The 20,767-nt window shown below is 43.0% G+C and overlaps 1 protein-coding gene across 1 annotated transcript in view; it reads left to right on the top strand.

The window, feature by feature from the left end:
- Positions 1 to 20,767, top strand: part of ESYT3 (extended synaptotagmin 3) — a 41,390-nt gene that overhangs the window by 7,811 nt on the left and 12,812 nt on the right. Inside the window, exons 2-13 of the mRNA XM_083489295.1 lie at positions 3,641 to 3,682; positions 4,292 to 4,426; positions 4,924 to 5,000; positions 12,169 to 12,235; positions 12,326 to 12,415; positions 14,536 to 14,591; positions 15,239 to 15,359; positions 16,028 to 16,189; positions 17,019 to 17,101; positions 18,370 to 18,418; positions 19,265 to 19,354; positions 19,773 to 19,835. Of these exons, the coding sequence (XP_083345421.1) occupies positions 3,641 to 3,682; positions 4,292 to 4,426; positions 4,924 to 5,000; positions 12,169 to 12,235; positions 12,326 to 12,415; positions 14,536 to 14,591; positions 15,239 to 15,359; positions 16,028 to 16,189; positions 17,019 to 17,101; positions 18,370 to 18,418; positions 19,265 to 19,354; positions 19,773 to 19,835 (1,035 nt within the window). The remainder of the gene's footprint in view (positions 1 to 3,640; positions 3,683 to 4,291; positions 4,427 to 4,923; positions 5,001 to 12,168; positions 12,236 to 12,325; positions 12,416 to 14,535; positions 14,592 to 15,238; positions 15,360 to 16,027; positions 16,190 to 17,018; positions 17,102 to 18,369; positions 18,419 to 19,264; positions 19,355 to 19,772; positions 19,836 to 20,767) is intronic.

Raw genomic sequence — 20,767 nt, 5'->3', positions numbered from 1 at the left:
AATAATTAAAACATCATAAAATTGGATCACATTCAGAACATTATTCCCTTAGAGAAACTGATATTTTATCACAAATAATCTAGGTAGACATTATTCTCTTAGAACATTGAAGTAAGATGTAGCTCAGTTGTGTATTAAAGCTGTAATAAACTGGTATTTTATAGAGAAGAAGAGCAGTTTTGATTAGTATGAAAATTGCAATTCATAGTGAATCAGAGTGCTAACTCCTGCAGAAAGGCTTGACAGTTGAGGTCAACGCCACTTGGTTCCTGTGGTATTTGTCTCCTTTATTACTAAAATGCCAGCAGTGTTTGATCTCTAGCACCTGTGAGGCTGCACATTTTATCATATAAGAGTAGCACCAATGTGTTAATACCATTTACTGTAGAAGATGAGGTGATTTTAAAATCCTGTGTGTGTTGACCTCTAGAAAAACCTTTTAATGAGGGTGAAAGAAGAGAGTGCAAAATATGGTCTGAACCTCAACATCAAAAAAACGAAGATCATGGCCACTGGGCCCATCACCACCTGGCAAATAGAAGGGGAAGAAATGGAGGCAGTGAGAGATTTTACTTTCTTGGGCTCCATGATCACTGCAGATGGTGACAGCAGTCATGAAATTAAAAGACGCCTGCTTCTTGGGAGAAAAGCAATGACAAACCTAGACAGCATCTTAAAAAGCAGAGACATCACCTTGCCAACAAAGGTCCGTATAGTTAGAGCTATGGTTTTCCCAGTAGTGATGTATGGAAGTGAGAGCTGGACCATAAAGAAAGCTGATTGCCGAATAATTGATGCTTCTGAATTATGGTGCTGGAGGAGACTCTTGAGAGTCCCATGGACTGCAAGAAGATCAAACCTATCCATTCTTAAGGAAATCAGCCCTGAGTGCTCACTGGAAGGACAGATCCTGAAGCTGAGGCTCCAATACTTTGGCCACCTCATGAGAAGAGAAGACTCCTTGGAAAAGACCCTGATGTTGAGAAAGATTGAGGGCACAAGGAGAAGGGGACGACAGAGGATGAGATGGTTGGACAGTGTTCTTGAAGCTACCAGCATGAGTTTGACCAAACTGCAGGAGGCAGTGGAAGACAGATGTGCCTGGCGTGCTCTGGTCCATGGGGTCATGAAGAGTCGGACACGACTAAATGACTAAACAACAACAACAACAAACTGCTTATGTGTAGAAAAGCATGCCGAAGGGCTTTTATGTTTTAATTTGTAGATGGCAAGAACTAGACTTAGCTTGAAACCTCCGCTCTTAAAACCAAAGATGCAAATTAATTCATAAGAATGAAGCTCCTTTATATCATGTCAGATCTGTCTATCAAGTTCAGTATTGCCTACTCTAAGAGACAGCAGTGTTCCCTAGGCTTAGCTAGAGGTATTGCCCATGACGTGATCATTTTAGCTATTCAACTAAAAAAAAATAAATGCTGGGCTTGAACTTTGGACTTTTGGCATGCATGACATGTGCTCTACCTTTCTAATAAAACAGTATTTGAATTAAGGTGAGACTTTTCCCAAGTGCACCTGTGGAAGTAGATTGCTGAGGCTGCAATCCAATGTGCTAGGGAAAGGGACGCGGGTGGCACTGTGGGTTAAACCACAGAGCCTAGGATTTGCCAATCAGAAGGTCGGCGGTTTGAATCCCCGTGATGGGGTGAGCTCCCGTTGCTCGGTCCCTGCTCCTGCCAACCTAGCAGTTCAGAAGCACATCAAAGTGCAAGTAGATAAATAGGGACCGCTCCGGCGGGAAGGTAAACGGTGTTTCTGTGCGCTGCTCTGGTTCGCCAGAAGTGGCTTAGTCATGCTGGCCACATGACCCAGAAGCTGTACGTCGGCTCCCTCGGCCAATAAGGCGACATGAGTGCTGCAACCCCAGAGTCGGTCATGACTGAACCTAATGGTCAGGGGTCCCTTTACCTTTACCTAAGCCCTGTTGACATCTCAGTAGACAGGGTTAAGTTTTTGCTGTGAATATTTTGGGACAGCAGTAATCGTCTCAGATTCACATCTATCTGGGCCATGAACAGTGTGTATCTACCAAATTTAACATGTCACTAGTGGCTGGTTCAGACAGTGCTACAGAAGCAAAGTTCACAGTAGTGGGAGGAACGTGGAGTCAAGAGATTCAGTGTCTGAGATGATCTTCAAATGGAGAATTCGTCATTCTTGGAGCCAGTTCAAATGTTAATAAATAGCAGGCTATAGCATAGTCAGACTGAACGTTCAGGTACAGTGGTACCTTGGTTCTTGAACATAATCCATTCCAGAAGTCCGTTAAACTTCTGAAACATTCAAAAACCAAGGCACAACTTCTGATTGGTGCAGGCACCCCGGAAACAATAGCCGACAGCTGCAGTGGACGTTTGGCTTCCAAAAAACATTCAAAAACCGGAACACTTATTTCCGGATTTTCGGCATTTGGGAGCCAAAGTGTTTGAGTACCAAGGCATTCGAGAACCAAGGTTCCACTGTATTTGAATGCTCTACCAGCTTAAACAGCAATAATAATGCAAGGATTAAACCCTTCTTGTTCTTGACATATTAGCCTTCCACAATCAGGGTATCTTTTTACCCTGAGGTGTATTCAAAACAGAATTGTCCCAGCTTGAGTCTGAAGAGGTCCTGTCTATTCCACAGGCACACAATGAATGTTTGAGTTGGCTGAGCTCTATGAACTGAATGGTGCAGAAGCAAGTGAAGCCCAGAACAGAACCTGAAGCACCATAGTCAGGAAAGTTATGTAAATTCTACATAGGTTGGAGTTTTTGTGGAACAAATAATCTTGTGAAAACCCCAAAGCTTCTGGTGTATGAGGGGGTCTGCAGTTTAAGTGATGCTCTAACTTCCCATTGTTTGTAGGCATCCTTTCATTGGTCTTGTTTTGAGCCGTTTCCTCTTACTGCAGCATAGAAAAACTGCCCTGGTCATGATGGAGAATAATTGGCTTGTCAAGCAGCTAAAATAGGCACTGCTTTCATCCCTAAGGGAGCTCAAATTAGTCAAGGCAGAGCATAACTGGATGGGTGTGAGAGAGACAGACATCCATGCTATATAATTAAAGCACATGGCTTCCCCCAAGGAATCATGGGAACTGTAGTTTGTTAAAGGAGCTGGAGATTATAGCTCTTTGAGGAGTCAGTTACAGTTTGCAGGAAATTGATGTGCTTGAAATGTATGGCAAGGAAAAAAGCAGCCGTTTAGGATTTGGACTCTGGAGGACTGGCCTCCTGTTACTGAGAATTTGATCCTGCTTGTGTGCTTGCTTCTTTTGACTGTATTGTCAAGAATGCCTTAAATGCTGACTGCTCTGTCTTCTGAAGGCCTTCTGAAGGCCACTGACTCAATGAAATTAAATTTCCCTTTTGGGAAAGGGGAGCCCAAAACAGTACTCTTGAATGCGTAGCAATAAGATTTGCGCAAGCTTCCTTGGAAACCCGTTACTAAGTTTGCCAACGCACACACATCAGTGGACGATCTCACATTGAAAAGAACCTCACAAGTTGTTCTGTGCACCATAGTTTCTCATCAGTGTCTTTCATAATCCCGTTGTCCTTACTTGCACCCTGTCTATAATTCATTTTTGCAAAAAATGAGCTCACATCTTGCTTTTTTGTTCATTCTTGCTTTCCAGGTTCACTTCCCTGATGTTGAACGGGTGGAATGGCTGAACAAGGTGAGGCACTGAACCAACATCAAGACAAGTTTGATCTGGATAGACCTTATATACTCTCTTTAAAGCTAGATCTAAAACACAGCACATAAATGTCCAGTGAATAAATATATTTGCTCTAGTGAGTGGGTGGGTTAAATTCTCATGTTGGGCATACCACTTTTCAGGCAGTTTATATAAGGTTTACATAAGAATTATCACTGGCCACTGGGCTATTCTAGTTTTGGACTGCATTTACTTGAGACCCTCTGTCCTTCTCATGTGTTTTCAGTGCAATCCTTGGTGCTGAATGCGTTTAATGCTTCTGTTCTAGAATCCAGGAACGGTTGGTGAAAAGGGTGGTGGTGATGATGATGATGTATTTGCACACCACCAGCCTCTTCACCACCTCGCCATTCCCTCTCTCCTTCCCAGTAAATGGCAGTGGACTCCACTCCTCACTGAGTGCTCCTGCTGTAATCTGATATTTTATTTTATTTTATTTTTTAAAAAGGAAACTAGCAAACTCTCTCTCTCTCTGCTTGCTATCTTTAGATACTCAGAACCACAGTACAAACTCCATTGTATGATGCAAAGCTTCTATTCTTTTTTTCTGCTTTGTCTGGTATTTAGGTTCTTGAACAGGCCTGGCCATACTTTGGGAGCATCATGGAAAAAACATTTAAGGAAGTCCTTGAACCAAAAATCAGAGCTAAGAACGTGCACTTGAAAACATGTACATTCACTAAAATCCAGTTTGGAGACAAGGTAAGGTGACGGCACTGGCTGTGAAAACCTAAGCTAATTGATTTTGGGATATGTGGCTCGGGCAGGGGGAGGAATAGTGCTTAAAAGCAAACTTCTATATACCTCTTTGTGAGAGATTTCCTCCTCTCTTCCTGCACCTCCATTTATACTAAGTGTGTGAACTGCTTAGTTTCTGCTCTTTAGCGCTTTAAAAAATATCAAGAAGTGTAAACAGCCAGCCCTTGTTAGGACTGTAACAACTTAGTGTCAGTCTAACCAAAATATTTGGCTCTGCCTTTAATTTTCTTTAGCAGCATTGTTAAATACCAGAATTCCTCTTCTCTGGGAGGGATATTCAGTTTAGGATGCCTTGTTCCATTCTGATTTAGAAGTTAGCAGGACAGGATTTAGAGGGCAAGTTGTCTGCTATAACCAAGTTCGACCAAGTTGGACCTTTTTTCAGTATGTTGCTCATCACAGTGGCAGATAACACTGTTGTGTGTCTTCTCTGCTTTCAGTGCCCTAAAATCAAAGGAGTAAAGGCCTATACCAAAGAAGTCGATAGAAGACAAGTGATCCTGGACTTGCAAATATGGTAGGACAGTATTGCTCCCCACCCCCGCTGCCGCCACCACCCTATAGCTTGTCACTGAGAATTCTCCGATCTTACAGTGCAGTGGTCAAGGAAAGTCAATGAGCTGATTTGGGCACCTTGATAGAATTGCTTTCCATGAATCAATTATATCAATCAATTATGTTTTCTATCCTCCTCCTCCGGGGCCTCAAAGAGAAGGACATATGTTGCAGCACTGAGAGATGTTTGAAAATAGTTTGGGGAAAATGCTGAGCCCATTAAGGAAAGTACCTTTATTAGTATTTAATGAATGCAGAGCCTGTGCTGTCTGTTGCTATTTCTGCGCTTGCATATAGTCCTGTTCCTACGTTGCTAAAAGAGAAAAAGTGCAATGGGCAGTTACAAGGGTCTCTGCAGCCTGGTTTGCATGTCAGATCATGAGAAACCAAGCTATGGCTTCGCAGGAGGACTATGGGAATGTGTGGCCTCCCACTTGCAGTTGCCTGCAGCCTTTTTATTTTTTTACTCCCATACCATGGCAAGGCAAGGTTTGGCTTAGCCTGTCATCCAAATCCAGGATTGTGGTTAAGCTCTCTCCTAACTAACCGCAAGCTGCAGCCAGTGTGGTGTTGTGATTAAGAGCGGTGGACTCGTAATCTGGTGAACCGGGTTCACGTCCCCGCTCCTCCACATGCAGCTGCTGGGTGACCTTGGGCTAGTCACACTTCTCTGAAGTCTCTCAGCCCCACTCACCTCACAGAGTGTTTGTTGTGGGGGAGGAAGGGAAAGGAGAATGTTAGCCGCTTTGAGACTCCTTTGGGTAGTGATAAAGCGGGGTATCAAATCCAAACTCTTCTATTTATTCATGATGCTGCAGGTGACTGTCTCTCTGATGTGGCTGCATTTAGAACATGGCAAATTTTAAAAACAGGAGCCTCAAAACTGGTGTGGTTTTGAGAAACGAGAAACACTTGAAGGTTTGTGGATGGTGCCTGTGAAAGTTCACCAGCGGAGTGTTACACATATTCTACAAAACTACAGAAAAGCCATGTGATTTTATATTTGTTATGATGCTGAATCCTCCAGCCATCTTGACTTTCTCAAAGTTTCTAGTCTATAGCTATGAAAATAGACTTTAAAGAGTGTGCTGAAAGGAGTGGCAAAAATACTACTTTGGATGTCCCCTTGCTCTCCAAGGGCAAAGTAAAATGATTTATCATGAATTGTAGAGTTGGAAGGGACCACAAGTGTCATCTAGTCCAACATCTTGGAATGCAATAATATTTTGCCCAACATGGGACCTGAACCCACAACCCTGAGATTAAGACTCTCATGCTCTACCAGCTGAGCTACCCCAGCCTACAGTAGTCTCCAAAACCCCATAAAACTGCAGATTCCAAGGAGCTACTTTGGGCAAAGTACTGTGTGGTGCTGGCTTGTTCAAGCCAGTTCTTTGTAAGACGTGCTGTTGAGTTGCTTTAGTGGGGAATGCATTTGGGTTGTTGTCGTTGTTGTTTTAATGGAACAGTGTCCTAGACACAACTATGTGCCCTCTGGGGCAGGGCATATCATTGTGAAAATGATTTGTGGGTGTCCTCTCAGATAGGGCTTGGACATGCAGGTAGCTTTCCATTACAAATAGGCCAGTCTTGCTTGGCTGGTATCCGCAGTCCTCCTTGTGACTCACAGAGGATGCTGTGTTGAGGTCACCTAAGGAAGAGTCCCAGCAGAGGGAGGATCCAAGTGGACAGAAAAACCGGCTCATCCAGTTGGGCACCTTGGAGAATGTTGCCTTGCCTTGTGAACTGGGAGCAGCTGTCAGAAAAAGTGGGAGCAGCTGGAATTCTCTGTTTACACCTGTAATGTGACAAATGCTCCACAACTTTCAGCGAGTTTAAATGGGACCTGCAATAAAGCTAAGCAGGTTAAACGTGGAGAAGAATTCCTTCCTATCAAAGTGTTGGTGGCTGGGAAGTTCTAGCTCTATGCTGAAGTCTTGCGAGGTTTGCTTTTCAATGTGAAATTGCTGTTTTGGGGGGAAGGAAAATAGTCAAGATTGAGGAGAAATGAGGACCTACCACATTTTGCCATGTTGTTCCCCACAACAGTTCTTTCTGCAACTTGCTGCTTTGGTGCCATTTTTTTCCCCCTATCTTTGAAAGGCTTCTTCACTGCCTGATCTCAACCAATTAGGGAACACGTGATGAATATGGGAATTACATAGGACTCTGTAATCAGGTGTGGTTATGTGATGCCGTCACTTAGGGCAAGCAAAGACTCCCATTGCCCTCACTCTGAATGAGGAAGGGATAGAGGAACAGGATCTCTAGTTGTCCAGGTCAGCAGGGAAATGCACCGTGTCTTCTTGGAGTCGTGATTCCATTCCCTGCTGTAGGGCAAGACATTTTCCCTCCCTGGCCTAGCTCTTATTTGTGCATAGCTGTACACAACCAGCTGCAGCAGAATGTGAACACATGCCCTGCCTCAGCTAGTCCATTCTGTGCAGCTGAGTTGGGGAGAGAGAGTGCTTTGGCATGGTGACTTGAGCAATGCACGCACCTCTTTCCACCCCCTTGCAAATAGTTTACACCTTTTGCAAAAGGGTTGGGAGATTTATTTATTTCTAAAGGACATATGGGTTTTGCAGGTTTGAGACAGCTCACAAAACATTGCTGTTTTGACTTAACCCTATTTCCAGATTTTATATTTAGCTTTTGTTAAATGTTGGCATTACTGCAGTCTCATCTAAGTGGTTTAGAAATTCTTTAGATTAGCATAGGCAAGTCTGATTGTGTGGAATTGACAGTCATAAGAACATAAGATCTCTAGCCCTGCTGAATCAGGCCAAAGGCACATCTGATCCAGCATTATGTTCTCACGGTGGCCAAGCAGGTGCCCCAAAGGGGTAGTTAAGGCTGACTTGGTTGATGCCCGTGACTGCTTTTTACTTAAGTACATCATTGCTGCACGTTACCGGTTGAATTCAACATTGATCAAAGCTGAGTAACATAATTGGCAGTACTTCGAGAGTTACACAAGACCGCATGATGGTGATTATATGACGACATAATTTATTTCTTGGCTCTTGTCTATTACTAATGTAATCTGATCATCGTGGCTCAAAGACAACGGAGGAAACTGAAAAGCCAGTAACATGCAAGATATAATTGCCTGATTAGTGCAATCTGGTTTGGAGGATGTGAAACACACAGACTGCGAGCATAACTGCAGCCGGGGGGGGGGGGAATAATAGTTGCATCAATTAACACAAAAGTATATTTCGCACATGCCCCTTTGGCAAAACACTAGCATTTTATAGGGAGGGTGGGAATAGTGTAAGGAAATACTTGTCTTTCAGACTGCTTTGGGCTGGCCACACCCACTTGTCAGCAGTAGTAAATAGTGTGTTGAGGCATTGCTCCTCATCTGACCTCTGGCTAATCATGTCACTGCTGCTTCGTGTGTGATAGAGGAGTGAGATGGGGTGGAGGTTGCCACAGTGCAAATGCCCTGGCGGGGGACCACCGGGTTGGCTCCATCTCACTGCCGCCTCCAGCCTCCCAGTAAGCAGCAACAGTGCAACTGACCCAAGGTTAGGCACAGGATGGGTAAAGCCACAATTGAACAATTGCAAGCAATGAGACTGCATTCCTGATTTCTCCCTTTGCAGCCTTGGCTTATATCTGACATGCCGTTTGGGTTTGGTGCCCCACGGCTTTTGGGCTGGATAGGTACCACTCGGATGCTCCTGATCCCTGCCAAAAAGCAGCACAACTTCCATTTGGTGCCAAATTTATATGAACTGTGTGCCTGATTTGGGCTGGGCAGACTCACCTGTTGCTCACCACCAAGCAGTTGGAACCATACATTTCTGAATGTTCCCTTTGCAGCCATGGTGGCCTTGGGTGCCGTTTACACTTGGCACCGAAGGCAAGCGCTGTTGCTTTCGCTGGGATTGGTTCCACTCCATGGAGAAGTGGCTGCTACTTGATCTGGCCTCCTCTTTCTCGTCTGCTCCCCCCCCCCTCCCTGCCCACCTAAAGGCTTTGCTGTGCAATCTTCCCCCAAACAGTTGGGCACTAAGGTGCTTGTGAGCGTAGTTCACTTGGGCATCAAAGCAATGTTAAACGGATGAGTCACTTCAGATATGTTAACTGATAGACTACAATGCATGAGCAACCCATTTTGTATTTAATAGCACGTGTCTTGTGCTGTCACATAGGAAGTAGTTTGAAAAACGGGTATCCAATTAAATCTGTGAATCAGCATTGGCTCACTGTCATACCCCTGTGACAAGCAAGTTGTGCAAGTCTTTTCCTCCTCTGATCCTGCTGCATAGCTCTGTTTGGCCCAGCCTTTGCTGTTGCTGCTGCTGCTGCCTCCACTAAGGGATCTTCTTAGAATTGTAGAGTTGGAAGGGACCCTGAGGGATCATCTAGTCCAACCCCCTGCAATGCAGGAATATGCAGCTGTCCCATACGGGAATCGAACCTGCAACCATGGCATTATCAGCACCACGCTCTAACCAAGTGAACTATCTGTTGTCTAATGGAGTTCAAAAGGGCCCAATTTGTGAGGCAGGATGACCCAAAATATCATTGGCTTCCTCAAAAGTTGAACTGGAAATGGCACATCACAGCTTTAACACCAAGCTGTTAGATGTTTAAAAGGGAATGGAAGTTTCCCTAAAATATCAGGATAGATATGGATTGTGTCTAGTCTCATGTAATGGAGCCAGTGTCAATGATAATGTGTACACAGCCTAAATTTGCCTCTCTGTGGTTTTGGTAATAGAGCTTTGTATATATACATTACTCCTGAAAATATTGTGTATACAATGTTTTTGTTTAAAAGGTCTAACATAAAACATCTCAAAGCACAAGGAAGCTAGTCTTTGGCTGATGGGTGGATTGGCTGTGCAAAGGTTCTCCTGCTGGATTTGTCAAATTGGGCAGGATGTGTTGAGGGAAATGTAGCTCTTAGCCCTTGTTGGCTGTCGCAGCATCATGCCGCATGCTTGAGAAGGGCTCCACATTTGTGGGTGAGAGTTGCAGGAGCTGAATAAGCATGGTATCATCAAAGAACCAGTTTGGTATGGAGCAGGATGTGACATACATGCTGAAGCCTTTGGAAAGATGCATAGGGATGCAGCTCACACAGGGATGTGCAAGTTTAGATTAACACTCTGGAGATTCTGTGACATGTGAGTTTTTGCTAAACTGAGGTTTGCTTTGGTATGCCTTTCTGGCTGCTATAGGAGTCACACAGTATTTAATGTGTGCTTTTTAATTCAGAAGGGACACATAAAATTACCTTTAGACCCCAATTGTGGCTGTGGAGCGAAGGCTGAAAATGTAAATGCAGTAGTATGATTTCAAAGCAAACTGAACATATTTATTGTCGTCTTTTGTACTTCTGAGTTTAAACCCAGTTACACAGTCTGCATTCCAACTTGGGGCTTCACATATGACATTTTTTTCTTGCGCATGAAAGAAAAAAAAGAAACTTGTGTGTGAACACTCTGCAGATGTATGTTTGTCTTTCATCTGATGTTTGGAGGCCACAGCACCCCATGTGATGATACCCCAGTTAGATATTTGTCTGGCAGCAAGGGACTTAATCACACTTCTCAGTAGGCGCAGAACAGTTTTCTGAAATGGTTTCCTGAAGCTCTTTTAATCATGAGCAGACACGTTAAATGCTATTTTTGATCAAGTATTTTAGCCAGCTGACGATCGTCTTCAAAGCCTCCCAAAGTTTCATGTGCAAATCACTTGTTGCAATGGCCCTACAAAAATTATAGATTTCTTAAAATAGTAGTTTTTGGCACTCTTGTTTGCAGTAGTCTTCAGCTATGGTTCTCTGGAACCTGTGATTTCCCCCAAATGTTGCATCCTCCAGTTCCCATCATCCCTGACCGTTGGCTATGCAGGCTGGAGCTAATAGAGTCCAAAAACATCTGGAAGGACACAGGTTCCTCATCAGTTTCCTTTCCTAAGCAGGTGTTTAATTCTAAACCTCCTTTCAGTGCTGAACATAAAATCTGAACAGTTCTGGTACCTCTCAGTTCTAGACTTGTATAGCTGCAAATAACTGGAAAATGAAAAGAAATTTTGCAGCCTGATTATTGTGTGTATGTCTTTGCGGATTCGAATCTCATCAGATTCAATTGGATTGAACTTGAGAGATCCGGAGTGTAGGATAGCTGCGTTTAGTCACTTGCTAACCTTATATGTTTCATGTGTACTAACTGTTCATCTGATCTGAAGCTGTGAGACTAGTCTGGTACAAATATGTGCTTTGATCAGTCTCTCTCTAAAGATGAGAAAAAGATGCATGCAAGTCTGTTGCCCCCTAACCAGTGGCATAAAGCTAATCTTGAGACCTATGTTTATTTAGATGTGTTTTGCTCTCTTACAATCCAAACAATGGGTGGGGGAAGCTATGGTTTCTAAGAAGCATAGTAAGAAGTAGTAGCAAATATCTGAGAGATAAATTGACTTTTCTAAGCAGCTGCCAGCTGCCTATGACAGGTGAGCAAACTGTAAAACATATTTGTTCGGAAACCTTATAAAATGTATTTGCCTGGGGACATGGCTGGTCCAAGACATTTTGGCACTTGAGGTGGACTACAGTATGGTGTGTCCCCAGGCAAGAAGGAATGAGTGACGATCTACATCTGGAACAAGGCAGGGATAAAGATCTACAGTGGGGACAAGGGTGGGAGGAAACCAGCAGCACCTCCTACTTGCCTAGATGCCACTCCAGTGCATGCCACAGGGCAGCAGCAGCAGTAATAATATGATAATATTTTATTTATTTATACCCTGCCCATCTGGCTGGGTTGCCCCAGCCACTCTGGGTGGTTCCCAACACATATAAAAATAATAATAAAACATCAAATATTAATAGTAGCAGCGGAAGGTGATGCATTCCTTGGAGTTTGGATCTGCTGCCCCTGCTGATCCAGCCGCTCAAAGCAGGTGGGCCAGCCCCGCTTGGAAAATCTGGTCTCTTGTCCCATTGTTTACAGGGATCTTGCAACTGGGTTTCCTTCTTGATTTTGTGATCAACTGACTTGCAGCTAAGGAAAGCCGCTTAGGACAATGAGAAGGGCATTTGGTATTCTGTATTTCAAGGGCTTTTTTCCTTGAAGATTAGTGACATGCTAATTTGAACCCTTTCTCAGTTATATAGGTGACTGTGAAATTCACATGGAATTGTCCAAGTTCAAAGCAGGAATGAAAGGAATACAGGTATGTATAGTTGCACTTTACTTTCAGTTTACTAAATGGTGTGAGTGGCTGAAAACATTACACTAAATGTGGTTTCCTTGCCTTTTGTAGTTGTATGGGACATTGCGAGTGATACTGGAGCCCCTGCTGACAGATCCACCTTTCATTGGTGCTGTAACCTTGTTTTTCATCCAGAAACCTGTAAGTTATGAATTCTAGTCTGGAGTTTACTTCTGCTTTTAATTTACATATTGGTCAGCGTGTCACTTAAAGGAGGCACAAAGTAAAGGTAATCAGTAGACCTTTTCCAAATGCTTGTGAGCTTTCTGGTGCACTGTGGGAAAGGTGGCAATTAAAACAGAGGTGCAAGATGGGGAAGGGAGGGGAGGGGAGGGCATAATGTACAACCTTAATCCCATACACATTCCTTAGAGGCAAATGCTACTGTGTTGAAAGGGGCTTGCCCTTAGTACTAAGTGTGAATAGGGTGACAGCCTTTGATCTCCTTCTGCAGGGGTCATTAAATCATTGAGGCTTGTTCTCATTTTGCTTAGTCTCAGAAAGATCATTTCTGGCTCAGTACGTTTTGCTGCCAGAAATAAAGTTCAATAGTGCCTCTATCTCCAGAAAGAGGCACTCTCTCAGGGTGGTCACTTCCCCCTGCTGCATGCAGTGGCATAGCATGGGTTGCCAGTACCCGGGGCAAGGAAAGAATTGTGTCCCTTAAGACAAGTATTGCACCCCCTAACCAGCGCCTCCACTCAGTGCTGCTGCTGTCGTGGAGCACCGGCAGGACATGCATGCATACCTTCTTGGGCTGGGGCGCGCCTCTAAAAAATTTGCACCCGGGGCAATCGCCCCAGTAGCTTCCCTACTATATACTTATGGCTGCATGGTAGGGCTGCTTCTAGGAAGAAAGCTTAAATTCTTCTCTTAGGGCTGTGGTGTTTTCTGTTACGTAAGAAAAGCAAAATGCCTTATGGTACGTAGGTTTTGAATGATAATGCCATTTCTAAAAAGTTTTGGAATTTGTTAAATACTTAGACTAGGGATGGAAAGCATCTGGAGGGACCATGTCTGGTGAAAGCACAAGTCTGGACTTTTAAGCTCCACATCTGCGTGCTTTTTAGAGGGGGGTGGGACTGCAGCTTTCCTCAGGAAAGCCCGCTCTTTAACACGGACACAGAGCTTTAAAGAATGGATCTGTGGCTAGAAACGCGGCACAAAAGGAAGTCTGGATGAGCCCTCAATTAATAATAATAATAATAATAATAATAATTAATAATAGTAATTAATAATAATAATTAATAATAATTAATAAAGAGCCAGGCTCAGGGCGGCTAACACCAATAAAATCACGGTAAAAACATAATGGGGGGAAAGAGAGGGGGGGGGAAACAATTTAAACCAATTTAAAATACAGGTTAACCAGTTCCAGAACTCATATTGCTGGCTTTGGAAACGGCATTGCGATTTATTGTGCTGCAAAATACCACCCTGACTTAGGCATGCCTAATTGAGTTGAGAAAGTTGACGCACACTGAACAAATATATGGGAAGGATCCAGACAGTATGGCAAGCCTCAAGTTCGTCTCCTTTTCAAGCACATTGTTGCCCTGAGGCTTCCACGATGTGTGTGCTAATTCTTTGCTTGTGGAACTCATGGTAGCAGCCACAATTTCTTTATAATAGGCATGAGTTAGGGCTGCATGACTCTCCAAGCCTTCAGTGTTTGTGAGTAATCTGAACCCAGTCGGAATTACCACACTGCACAGCTCTCATACCAAACTGACGTGCCCACACATTAGAGACAAATGGAATTAACTATTGTTATTGCTATTAATTACCCACCCTTCACCGGCAGGCTTATGACAGGCATGTTAATTGGGAGATTTCAAGTGTTTGAGGGATCTATTGGCATTCGTTGTATTCTGTACTGCTGGATTTTAATGCACAAAGGTTTCCAAGCAAAAGTTCCAGGCTCAATCCTCGATGAAAAGGCCAATCTCTGTAGAACATGGGTGTGGAACTTGTGGTCCTAGAGATGTTGGACTTCAGCTCCCATCAGCCTCAGCCAGCATGGCCAACGGTCAAGGGTGATGGGAACTATAGTGCAACAACATCTTGAGGACCACAACTGTAGAGAATATTCAGCTAAATAGGCCAAAAAATAGCTTTGCTCCTAATTTGGTCCCTACTGTTTGCCAGTTCTGTATTATACAGATTTGTTTGTTTATAAGTAAATACATACATGTTTGTTCCTGTGGCTAAACTCATGGTTTCTCCCTCTCCCTCCCTCTCTCTTTTAATTCCTAATATAGCATTTGGAAATCAGTTGGGCAGGACTGACGAACCTCTTAGATGCTCCAGGCATTAGGTAAATGTTCACTTGTTTCCATCATCCTAAGGAAAAGGCTTGTATCTGAAGGAAGGTGATGTGCCAGAGATGTCAGAGTCGTGTTGGGACCAATTCACACATTACAATCTCCAAAATGAAGGCCATTTCTAACCCCCCTTCTGTTCCATACTAGTGGCTGTAGGTACGCAGAGTGTCTCTCTGCCCATCACATGGAATGCCTTTGTTACTTTTTGACATCCCAGAAAATATATGAACTCTTCTCAAACGGTGGGGAAGGATAAGAATATATTTTGCCACAGTTGCGCTTGTGGGATTTATTAGCTTGCTTTGTAACTTTTCTCAGATTTAATATTGTGGGCATTCAGATATTTGGCTTTGTAATGAGATTTTTTTAATGACAGTCCATGGCACTAGGTTGGCAAAGGCTACCCTAGAGTTCCTCCAGCATGAGCCAATGTGATTTTCCTTTTTACTGCTGAAGCAAAAAAACAACAACCCAAGCATGTGAAATTTAACCAGGACACATACACCCATTCCTCTTCTGGGTTATTTGTGGCAAGACAATCAACTTTGTAGCTGTGGCTTTGAGCTTGATAGGTCTGCCTTAAACACAGCTGCTGTACAAAGCATTTAAAAAATAAAATGTGTGGTTTTTCCTCTTTCAGTTCATTTTCAGATACCTTGATTCAAGATCTCATTGCTGCCCGGTTGGTGCTGCCAAACAGAATCACCATCCCACTGAAAAAGAACATTGACATTTCTCGCTTGAAGTTCCCTATACCATACGTGAGTCGTGTCTGAGAATGGTGTTCTTTAAATCTTGGCTCAAGGAGTAAGAGCACTCTCTAAACAAGCATTGTCCTCTAGCTTCTTTGCCCAAGTCACCTTCAGGCAAGGGACAGTTTGTCCTGCTTTGTTTGCAGGGAGATGAGATGGTGTTGGCTATTTAATGAGCATTCACTCCAATTTGTTTGAGGGGGGGGGCTACACAATATTGTAGCAATTTCCATGGTATTTTCTCTTCCCTTATCGCAAAAGTTGCAATTCTGGGAGCAAGTTGGGCATGTTTCGTAAGAACCTCATATCGGCTTTAAATTGTGCAACCTGAATTTGCTGGTGTGTGCGATGGAATCCCTACCGAAAGAGTTGTACTATACCTCTGGTTTGCATTTGCTCTTACCCACCACTTGATTCTTTCCTTATGGGGAGGTACAGAGAACATGGCAGGCTGGGAATGAGTCTGCAGTAAATACTCTGATGGATTATTTTAGTAAAAAGCTAAACCTTGTCAAATTTCATTAACCAGCTTCCGTAGTGATAGACAGCAGGCATGTTTCTTACTGCTGTGTTTATAGGGTTTTCTTAATTGTAGCTTTTTACAATGTAGGCATCTAGCGAGGATTCAAAGTCTATATATTTTAATGTTTCTCTGTGTTTTTGTTTTGCTCTCCAAGGGAGTAATAAGAGTATACCTACAAGAAGCTGAAAATCTTGTCCAAATGGACAATTTCCTTGGGAAGTCGGACCCTTATGCTCTTCTGAGGGTTGGTCAGGTGCAATTCCGAAGCAAGACAGTGCACAGGAACCTGAACCCCATCTGGAACGAAATGTTTGAGGTGACAATTCTCCTTGAACTCTTACTAGCAATAAGCTGGAATGCAGTGCTCTCTCCTTGTTCAGAATTCTAGACACAACCAAGTTAAGGTACTTAAATAAAATAAAAAAGCCTTACCTTTGGAAGAAGGCAGATCACTACTTATATGAGTAAGTAAAATTGAACTGGAGTAGATGGGGAAAGTTCCCTGTGAAATATTTCACTACTGGCTCCTTACCCAACATTTGTTTGCTTGAATGGTGTAGCAAGGCTTTAATGAGCAAGGCCCTCATTAAGCTTCATCAGGGGTCTAGGCATCAGGTGTGGCCCTCCAAGTCTCTCTATCTGGCCCATGAGACTCTCCAAAGGCCGCAGCCCCTTAGCCCCCCATTGCATCCACTTTTGTGCTTGGCTGGAATGGGAGTGTGAACTCTGCTAATGTTTGCCTGAATGGAGACTATAAAGGGTGGGTGGGTGAGTGGGTGCAGAAATTTGCCTACCCTACAAGGATAATTTACACTCATCACTCTACCCGTTTTTGTCTATGGCACATTGCCCTAAGAAGATTGTCCAAAAGAGAAGGCGACCGTCAGGCTAAAAATGGCTCCCCTTTCCTGAGTTACAAGAAGGGAAATCATGTACCTTTCTGATTTTAATTGAGCACCATGAAAGGGCATGGAGGCATTTCGGCATCTTCCCCACTTCTGCAGGATTGTGCTTGGCAAACAGGAAAGTTCGCTTTCTGCCAGCTTCAGAATAATAGGAAGGCTTGCATTTGTGCAACTGCATTTTGAGAAAAATAGCTGTACAATATTCTGTTACTTTAACGCACTCTCTCTTCCCCCCTATAGTTTGTTGTTCATGAGATACCTGGTCAGGATCTAGAGGTAGACCTGTATGATGAAGATCCCGATAAAGATGACTTTCTGGGCAGGTGATGGATATAAATTTTCCTCTTTCGTCTGTGCAACCTTCTTCTTTATCTCTTTCTGCCGCTCTTGCAGCAAAAGAGCCAGTGCAATTAGTATTAAAAGAAAAGTGCCATGGTACAACCCTCCATGGGCTATACCATTTCTGAATTCAGATGGGGGAAATGCAGATTGCAGTACTTTCCTGCTTCAAAAGCATTCTGCCATCAACGGCTAGAGGGTAGAGAATAGTTAAATTTCTCTCCCTGACATGCATGCTAGTTTGTTTTATATGTGTGTGTGTGTGTGTGTGTGTGTGCGCGCGCGCATGCGCATGCGCAAGCGCAAGGGAAAGCATTCTGACATACATTTGCTCTATCTGTATTCTGCAGTGGTATAGTCTCAGTACAGTTATACCTTTTCCTTTTTAAACACATTGGTAAGTTTAAAAGTAATATTTCATTCCTAGACAGGAGTAGCTTGGCAAACTACACTGAACAATTGCAAAGCCCTCTACGTGGGGCTACCCTTGAGGTTGGTTCAGAAATTGCTACTTGTGTAGAATGCTGCAGCCTAGCACCTGCAAAATGCATACTTTTCAATGCCCAGTAAATATGCATTTTAACCATAAAATATGTATATTTGTGTGTACTTTTTGGAGTACACTCAAAACTACATTGCAAAATTCAGAGAAGTGCATGATTTCGTCAGGTGCTGTGTTTGAATCCACAAGCAAGATCAGGACTGTCAAGATGCTTCATAAAGCAGTCCAAACGAATTCCTCCTCCATCCCTACCTGAGACAAGGAACTGTTCATTGTCTGAGCCAGTTCTAATTCCTATGGATTAGGGGGGGGGGGAATGAACCTACCAATTTATGTAAGAAGCAACTATCTTAGTTCTTGTTTGATTTAAGGAGCTCCCTCAAACCTTGCTGCTTCTGAGTTCATTTTAAGGGCTGCACAGCTTCCTGGTGAACAATAGATGATTAGAATCTGCAAGAGCCACTGGACATTTCTAAGGCAATGTAGCCACACAGTTGGAGATGGTGGGGAGGAGGCAAAATATTCCATGATACTAAAGGGATCGTTTTTCTGCACCTCTGTTCTGTGTGCGTTTGCATTACTTTAGAACAGAGGGTTCTGTTGATCAAAAAGCACAACCCATTCATAATTGATGCAGGTGAGGAGATGTGAACACCAGGAACATCAATACATGTTCTGTTTATAACTCATAGAAGCAAGGAAAGATACTACAGTCCCTAAACATCTTATTCTTGTTCTGTCTTTTTACAGCTTGCTTATAAACCTTGCAGATGTGATGAAAGACAGAGTTGTTGATGAGGTAAAATGTGTTCTCACATTAACTCTTCATTTTATAATGTTTCTTGAAAGCGTGCAGATTTTGCGATAGGCTTTGAAGTTTTACGAAATTTTAATGATCCATAGGGATGATTTAAATCACCTTGAGTTCTCATGACTATCATTGAATATATTAAGTGTTTGAACAAAACAGCTGATGGAAGATTACAAAAGCTACAAAGAGTAGCATACACACACAGAGAGAATTATAGGCATCTAATAAAATAGGCTTTTGCCCAAGAAAGTTTTTGCCTATTTTATTAGATGCCTATAATTCTCTCTGTGTGTGTATGCACACACATATGCAAGTTGGGGGTGGGAACTGCTTTGAATACAACTTTAAACTGGGGTAAAAATACTGAAATCATAGCCCAAATACTGCTAGCTGTAGGATGAACCATAAGTCATTTGAAGACTTATAATCTTGAGGCTCTTTTGACCCGAGAGCAATTTGCTGATGTGTAAAAGGCAGGCAAGGAACACACGGACAGAAAGGTTGTTATACTGCAGTACCAAAGGACCATGACAGAAAAGTTTAAAGCTGCAGGTGCTTGTCAATTAATCGGGAGAATTAAGTACCCTATGTATTTTCAAGCTGGGCCTCTTTATTGGAGCAGAGTCTATTATGGACCTCACCATTCCAGCAATAAAAATGCAGTTTAAGCACATCAAGGTTTTAAAGTGTACCTCGGATAGACTCAGCCCCATAAAGCACTAAAGATAAATGGCTGGTTCTGCCACTTCAGTTCCCCCTGGTGCACAATTCATGACACACTTGCAGGTTAATGTGCATTTATGACACTGATGTGCTTTTTCTTTCTTTACAAAGTGGTTCCCCTTAAGCAAGATTGCAAGTGGACATGTGCATTTAAAGGTTGAGTGGTTTTCTCTGGTCACCAATCAAGAGAAACTTTGCGAGGTGAGTGTTTCTGAGAGATCAGAGTCGGCCGAAGTGAGATACTTGCCGCAAGTTGATTGAAAGGATCTAAGTTCCATTCTGTGCCTGTGTGTACTTTGCTAGCCACATAATTCAACCATTTCTTGTGGTGGCTGCATTTAAAGTCCTTCCTTAACTAAGGGCTAAGGAAGCCCTGTGCATTGATTGGACAGTCAATCAATTGGCATGGAAATTTTAGAAGTGGCTCATTGTCTGTTTAGGGCAAGGCTGCAGCTTGTGGTCAACTCATGTTGGTATTTGCATCCTGATTGTTCCCCTGCCCAGCCACATGGCAGATGAATAGTAACAGTAACAGTAACTCTGTCCGCAAGACCAGCTTTGCATGTGAGGATATCAAAAAAGCTCTTGTCTTATTTTGGATTTCATTTCCCTCCCACAGGACAAGAATGGTTTTGCCACAGCAATTCTCATTGTGTATTTGGACAGGGCTTTCAATCTTCCTGTGAGTAAACTGATGGAACAACACTTTCAAACTGTCCAGCTGCACACAATCCAATTGCTAGTGTCTGCATGCTCATGATGCAGTGGCAGAGATGGAGGACCTGTGGGCCTCTAGGTGTGGTTGGATACCAATTGTCATTTGGCCCAGGGATGGTTGGAGTTGCCGTTCAACAACACCTGGGCAGCCACAGTTCCCCATCTCTGGTGTGCACCGAATGCTGCTGCTTTGGTGCCAAGCATCCCAGTTTGGCTGAGATAATAATTGTGTTATCTGGAAACTAGTATCCACAACTTTGCTAATGCCTTCCAAGTTCTGAAAACTTCTATTTCAGAAAGGAGGTGAATGACGAGTATACAAATCTGTGACTTCCAAAAGTGAACCGATGGGTTTTTAAAAATAAAAGCGGAAGTTGAGATTTCAAACAACAAAATGAATAAGACCAAGCATTCTGCGAAGGCTCCACGAGGGAGGGGTTCACCTGTTTAGGGGATGAAGTGAGGGAAGGAAAGTTCAGAATTTAGCTGGCTGAAAAGTCTTCCCTCCCTAGAATGGAATGATCTGTCAGCTTCAGTTCTTTCAGTTTCACCTTTTTACAGTCTTAAATTCAGTTCTCCACACTTCTGCAGATGTTTGTGATTAAAAAAATAATAATATGCATTCTGCATTTTCACTAATAAATTCATTTTATGCACCATTTTACCCATTGTGTTATGTTGGCAAACATCGTTTGGTAGGAAAACTGCACCTCAAAATTCCAGGGAGTGCAACTTTCGAAGGCTAGCTGCATTTCAGTTCTCACGTTGTTTCAGAAAATGCAAATTTGAAAGTTTCAACTTTAAATTCAAACTGAATTGAATTCCTTGTCTGTTGCTAGATTTGAGATTAAGCCCTTGTTCACAATTATGTATGCTGCTGATCTACTTTCAGTAAAA

The sequence above is a fragment of the Podarcis liolepis genome (assembly GCF_965112155.1).
Source record: "Podarcis liolepis genome assembly, chromosome: 1".
Taxonomy (NCBI): domain Eukaryota; kingdom Metazoa; phylum Chordata; class Lepidosauria; order Squamata; family Lacertidae; genus Podarcis; species Podarcis liolepis.
Note: the sequence above shows the minus strand (reverse complement) of the source record. Positions and strands in the feature narration are given on the sequence as shown.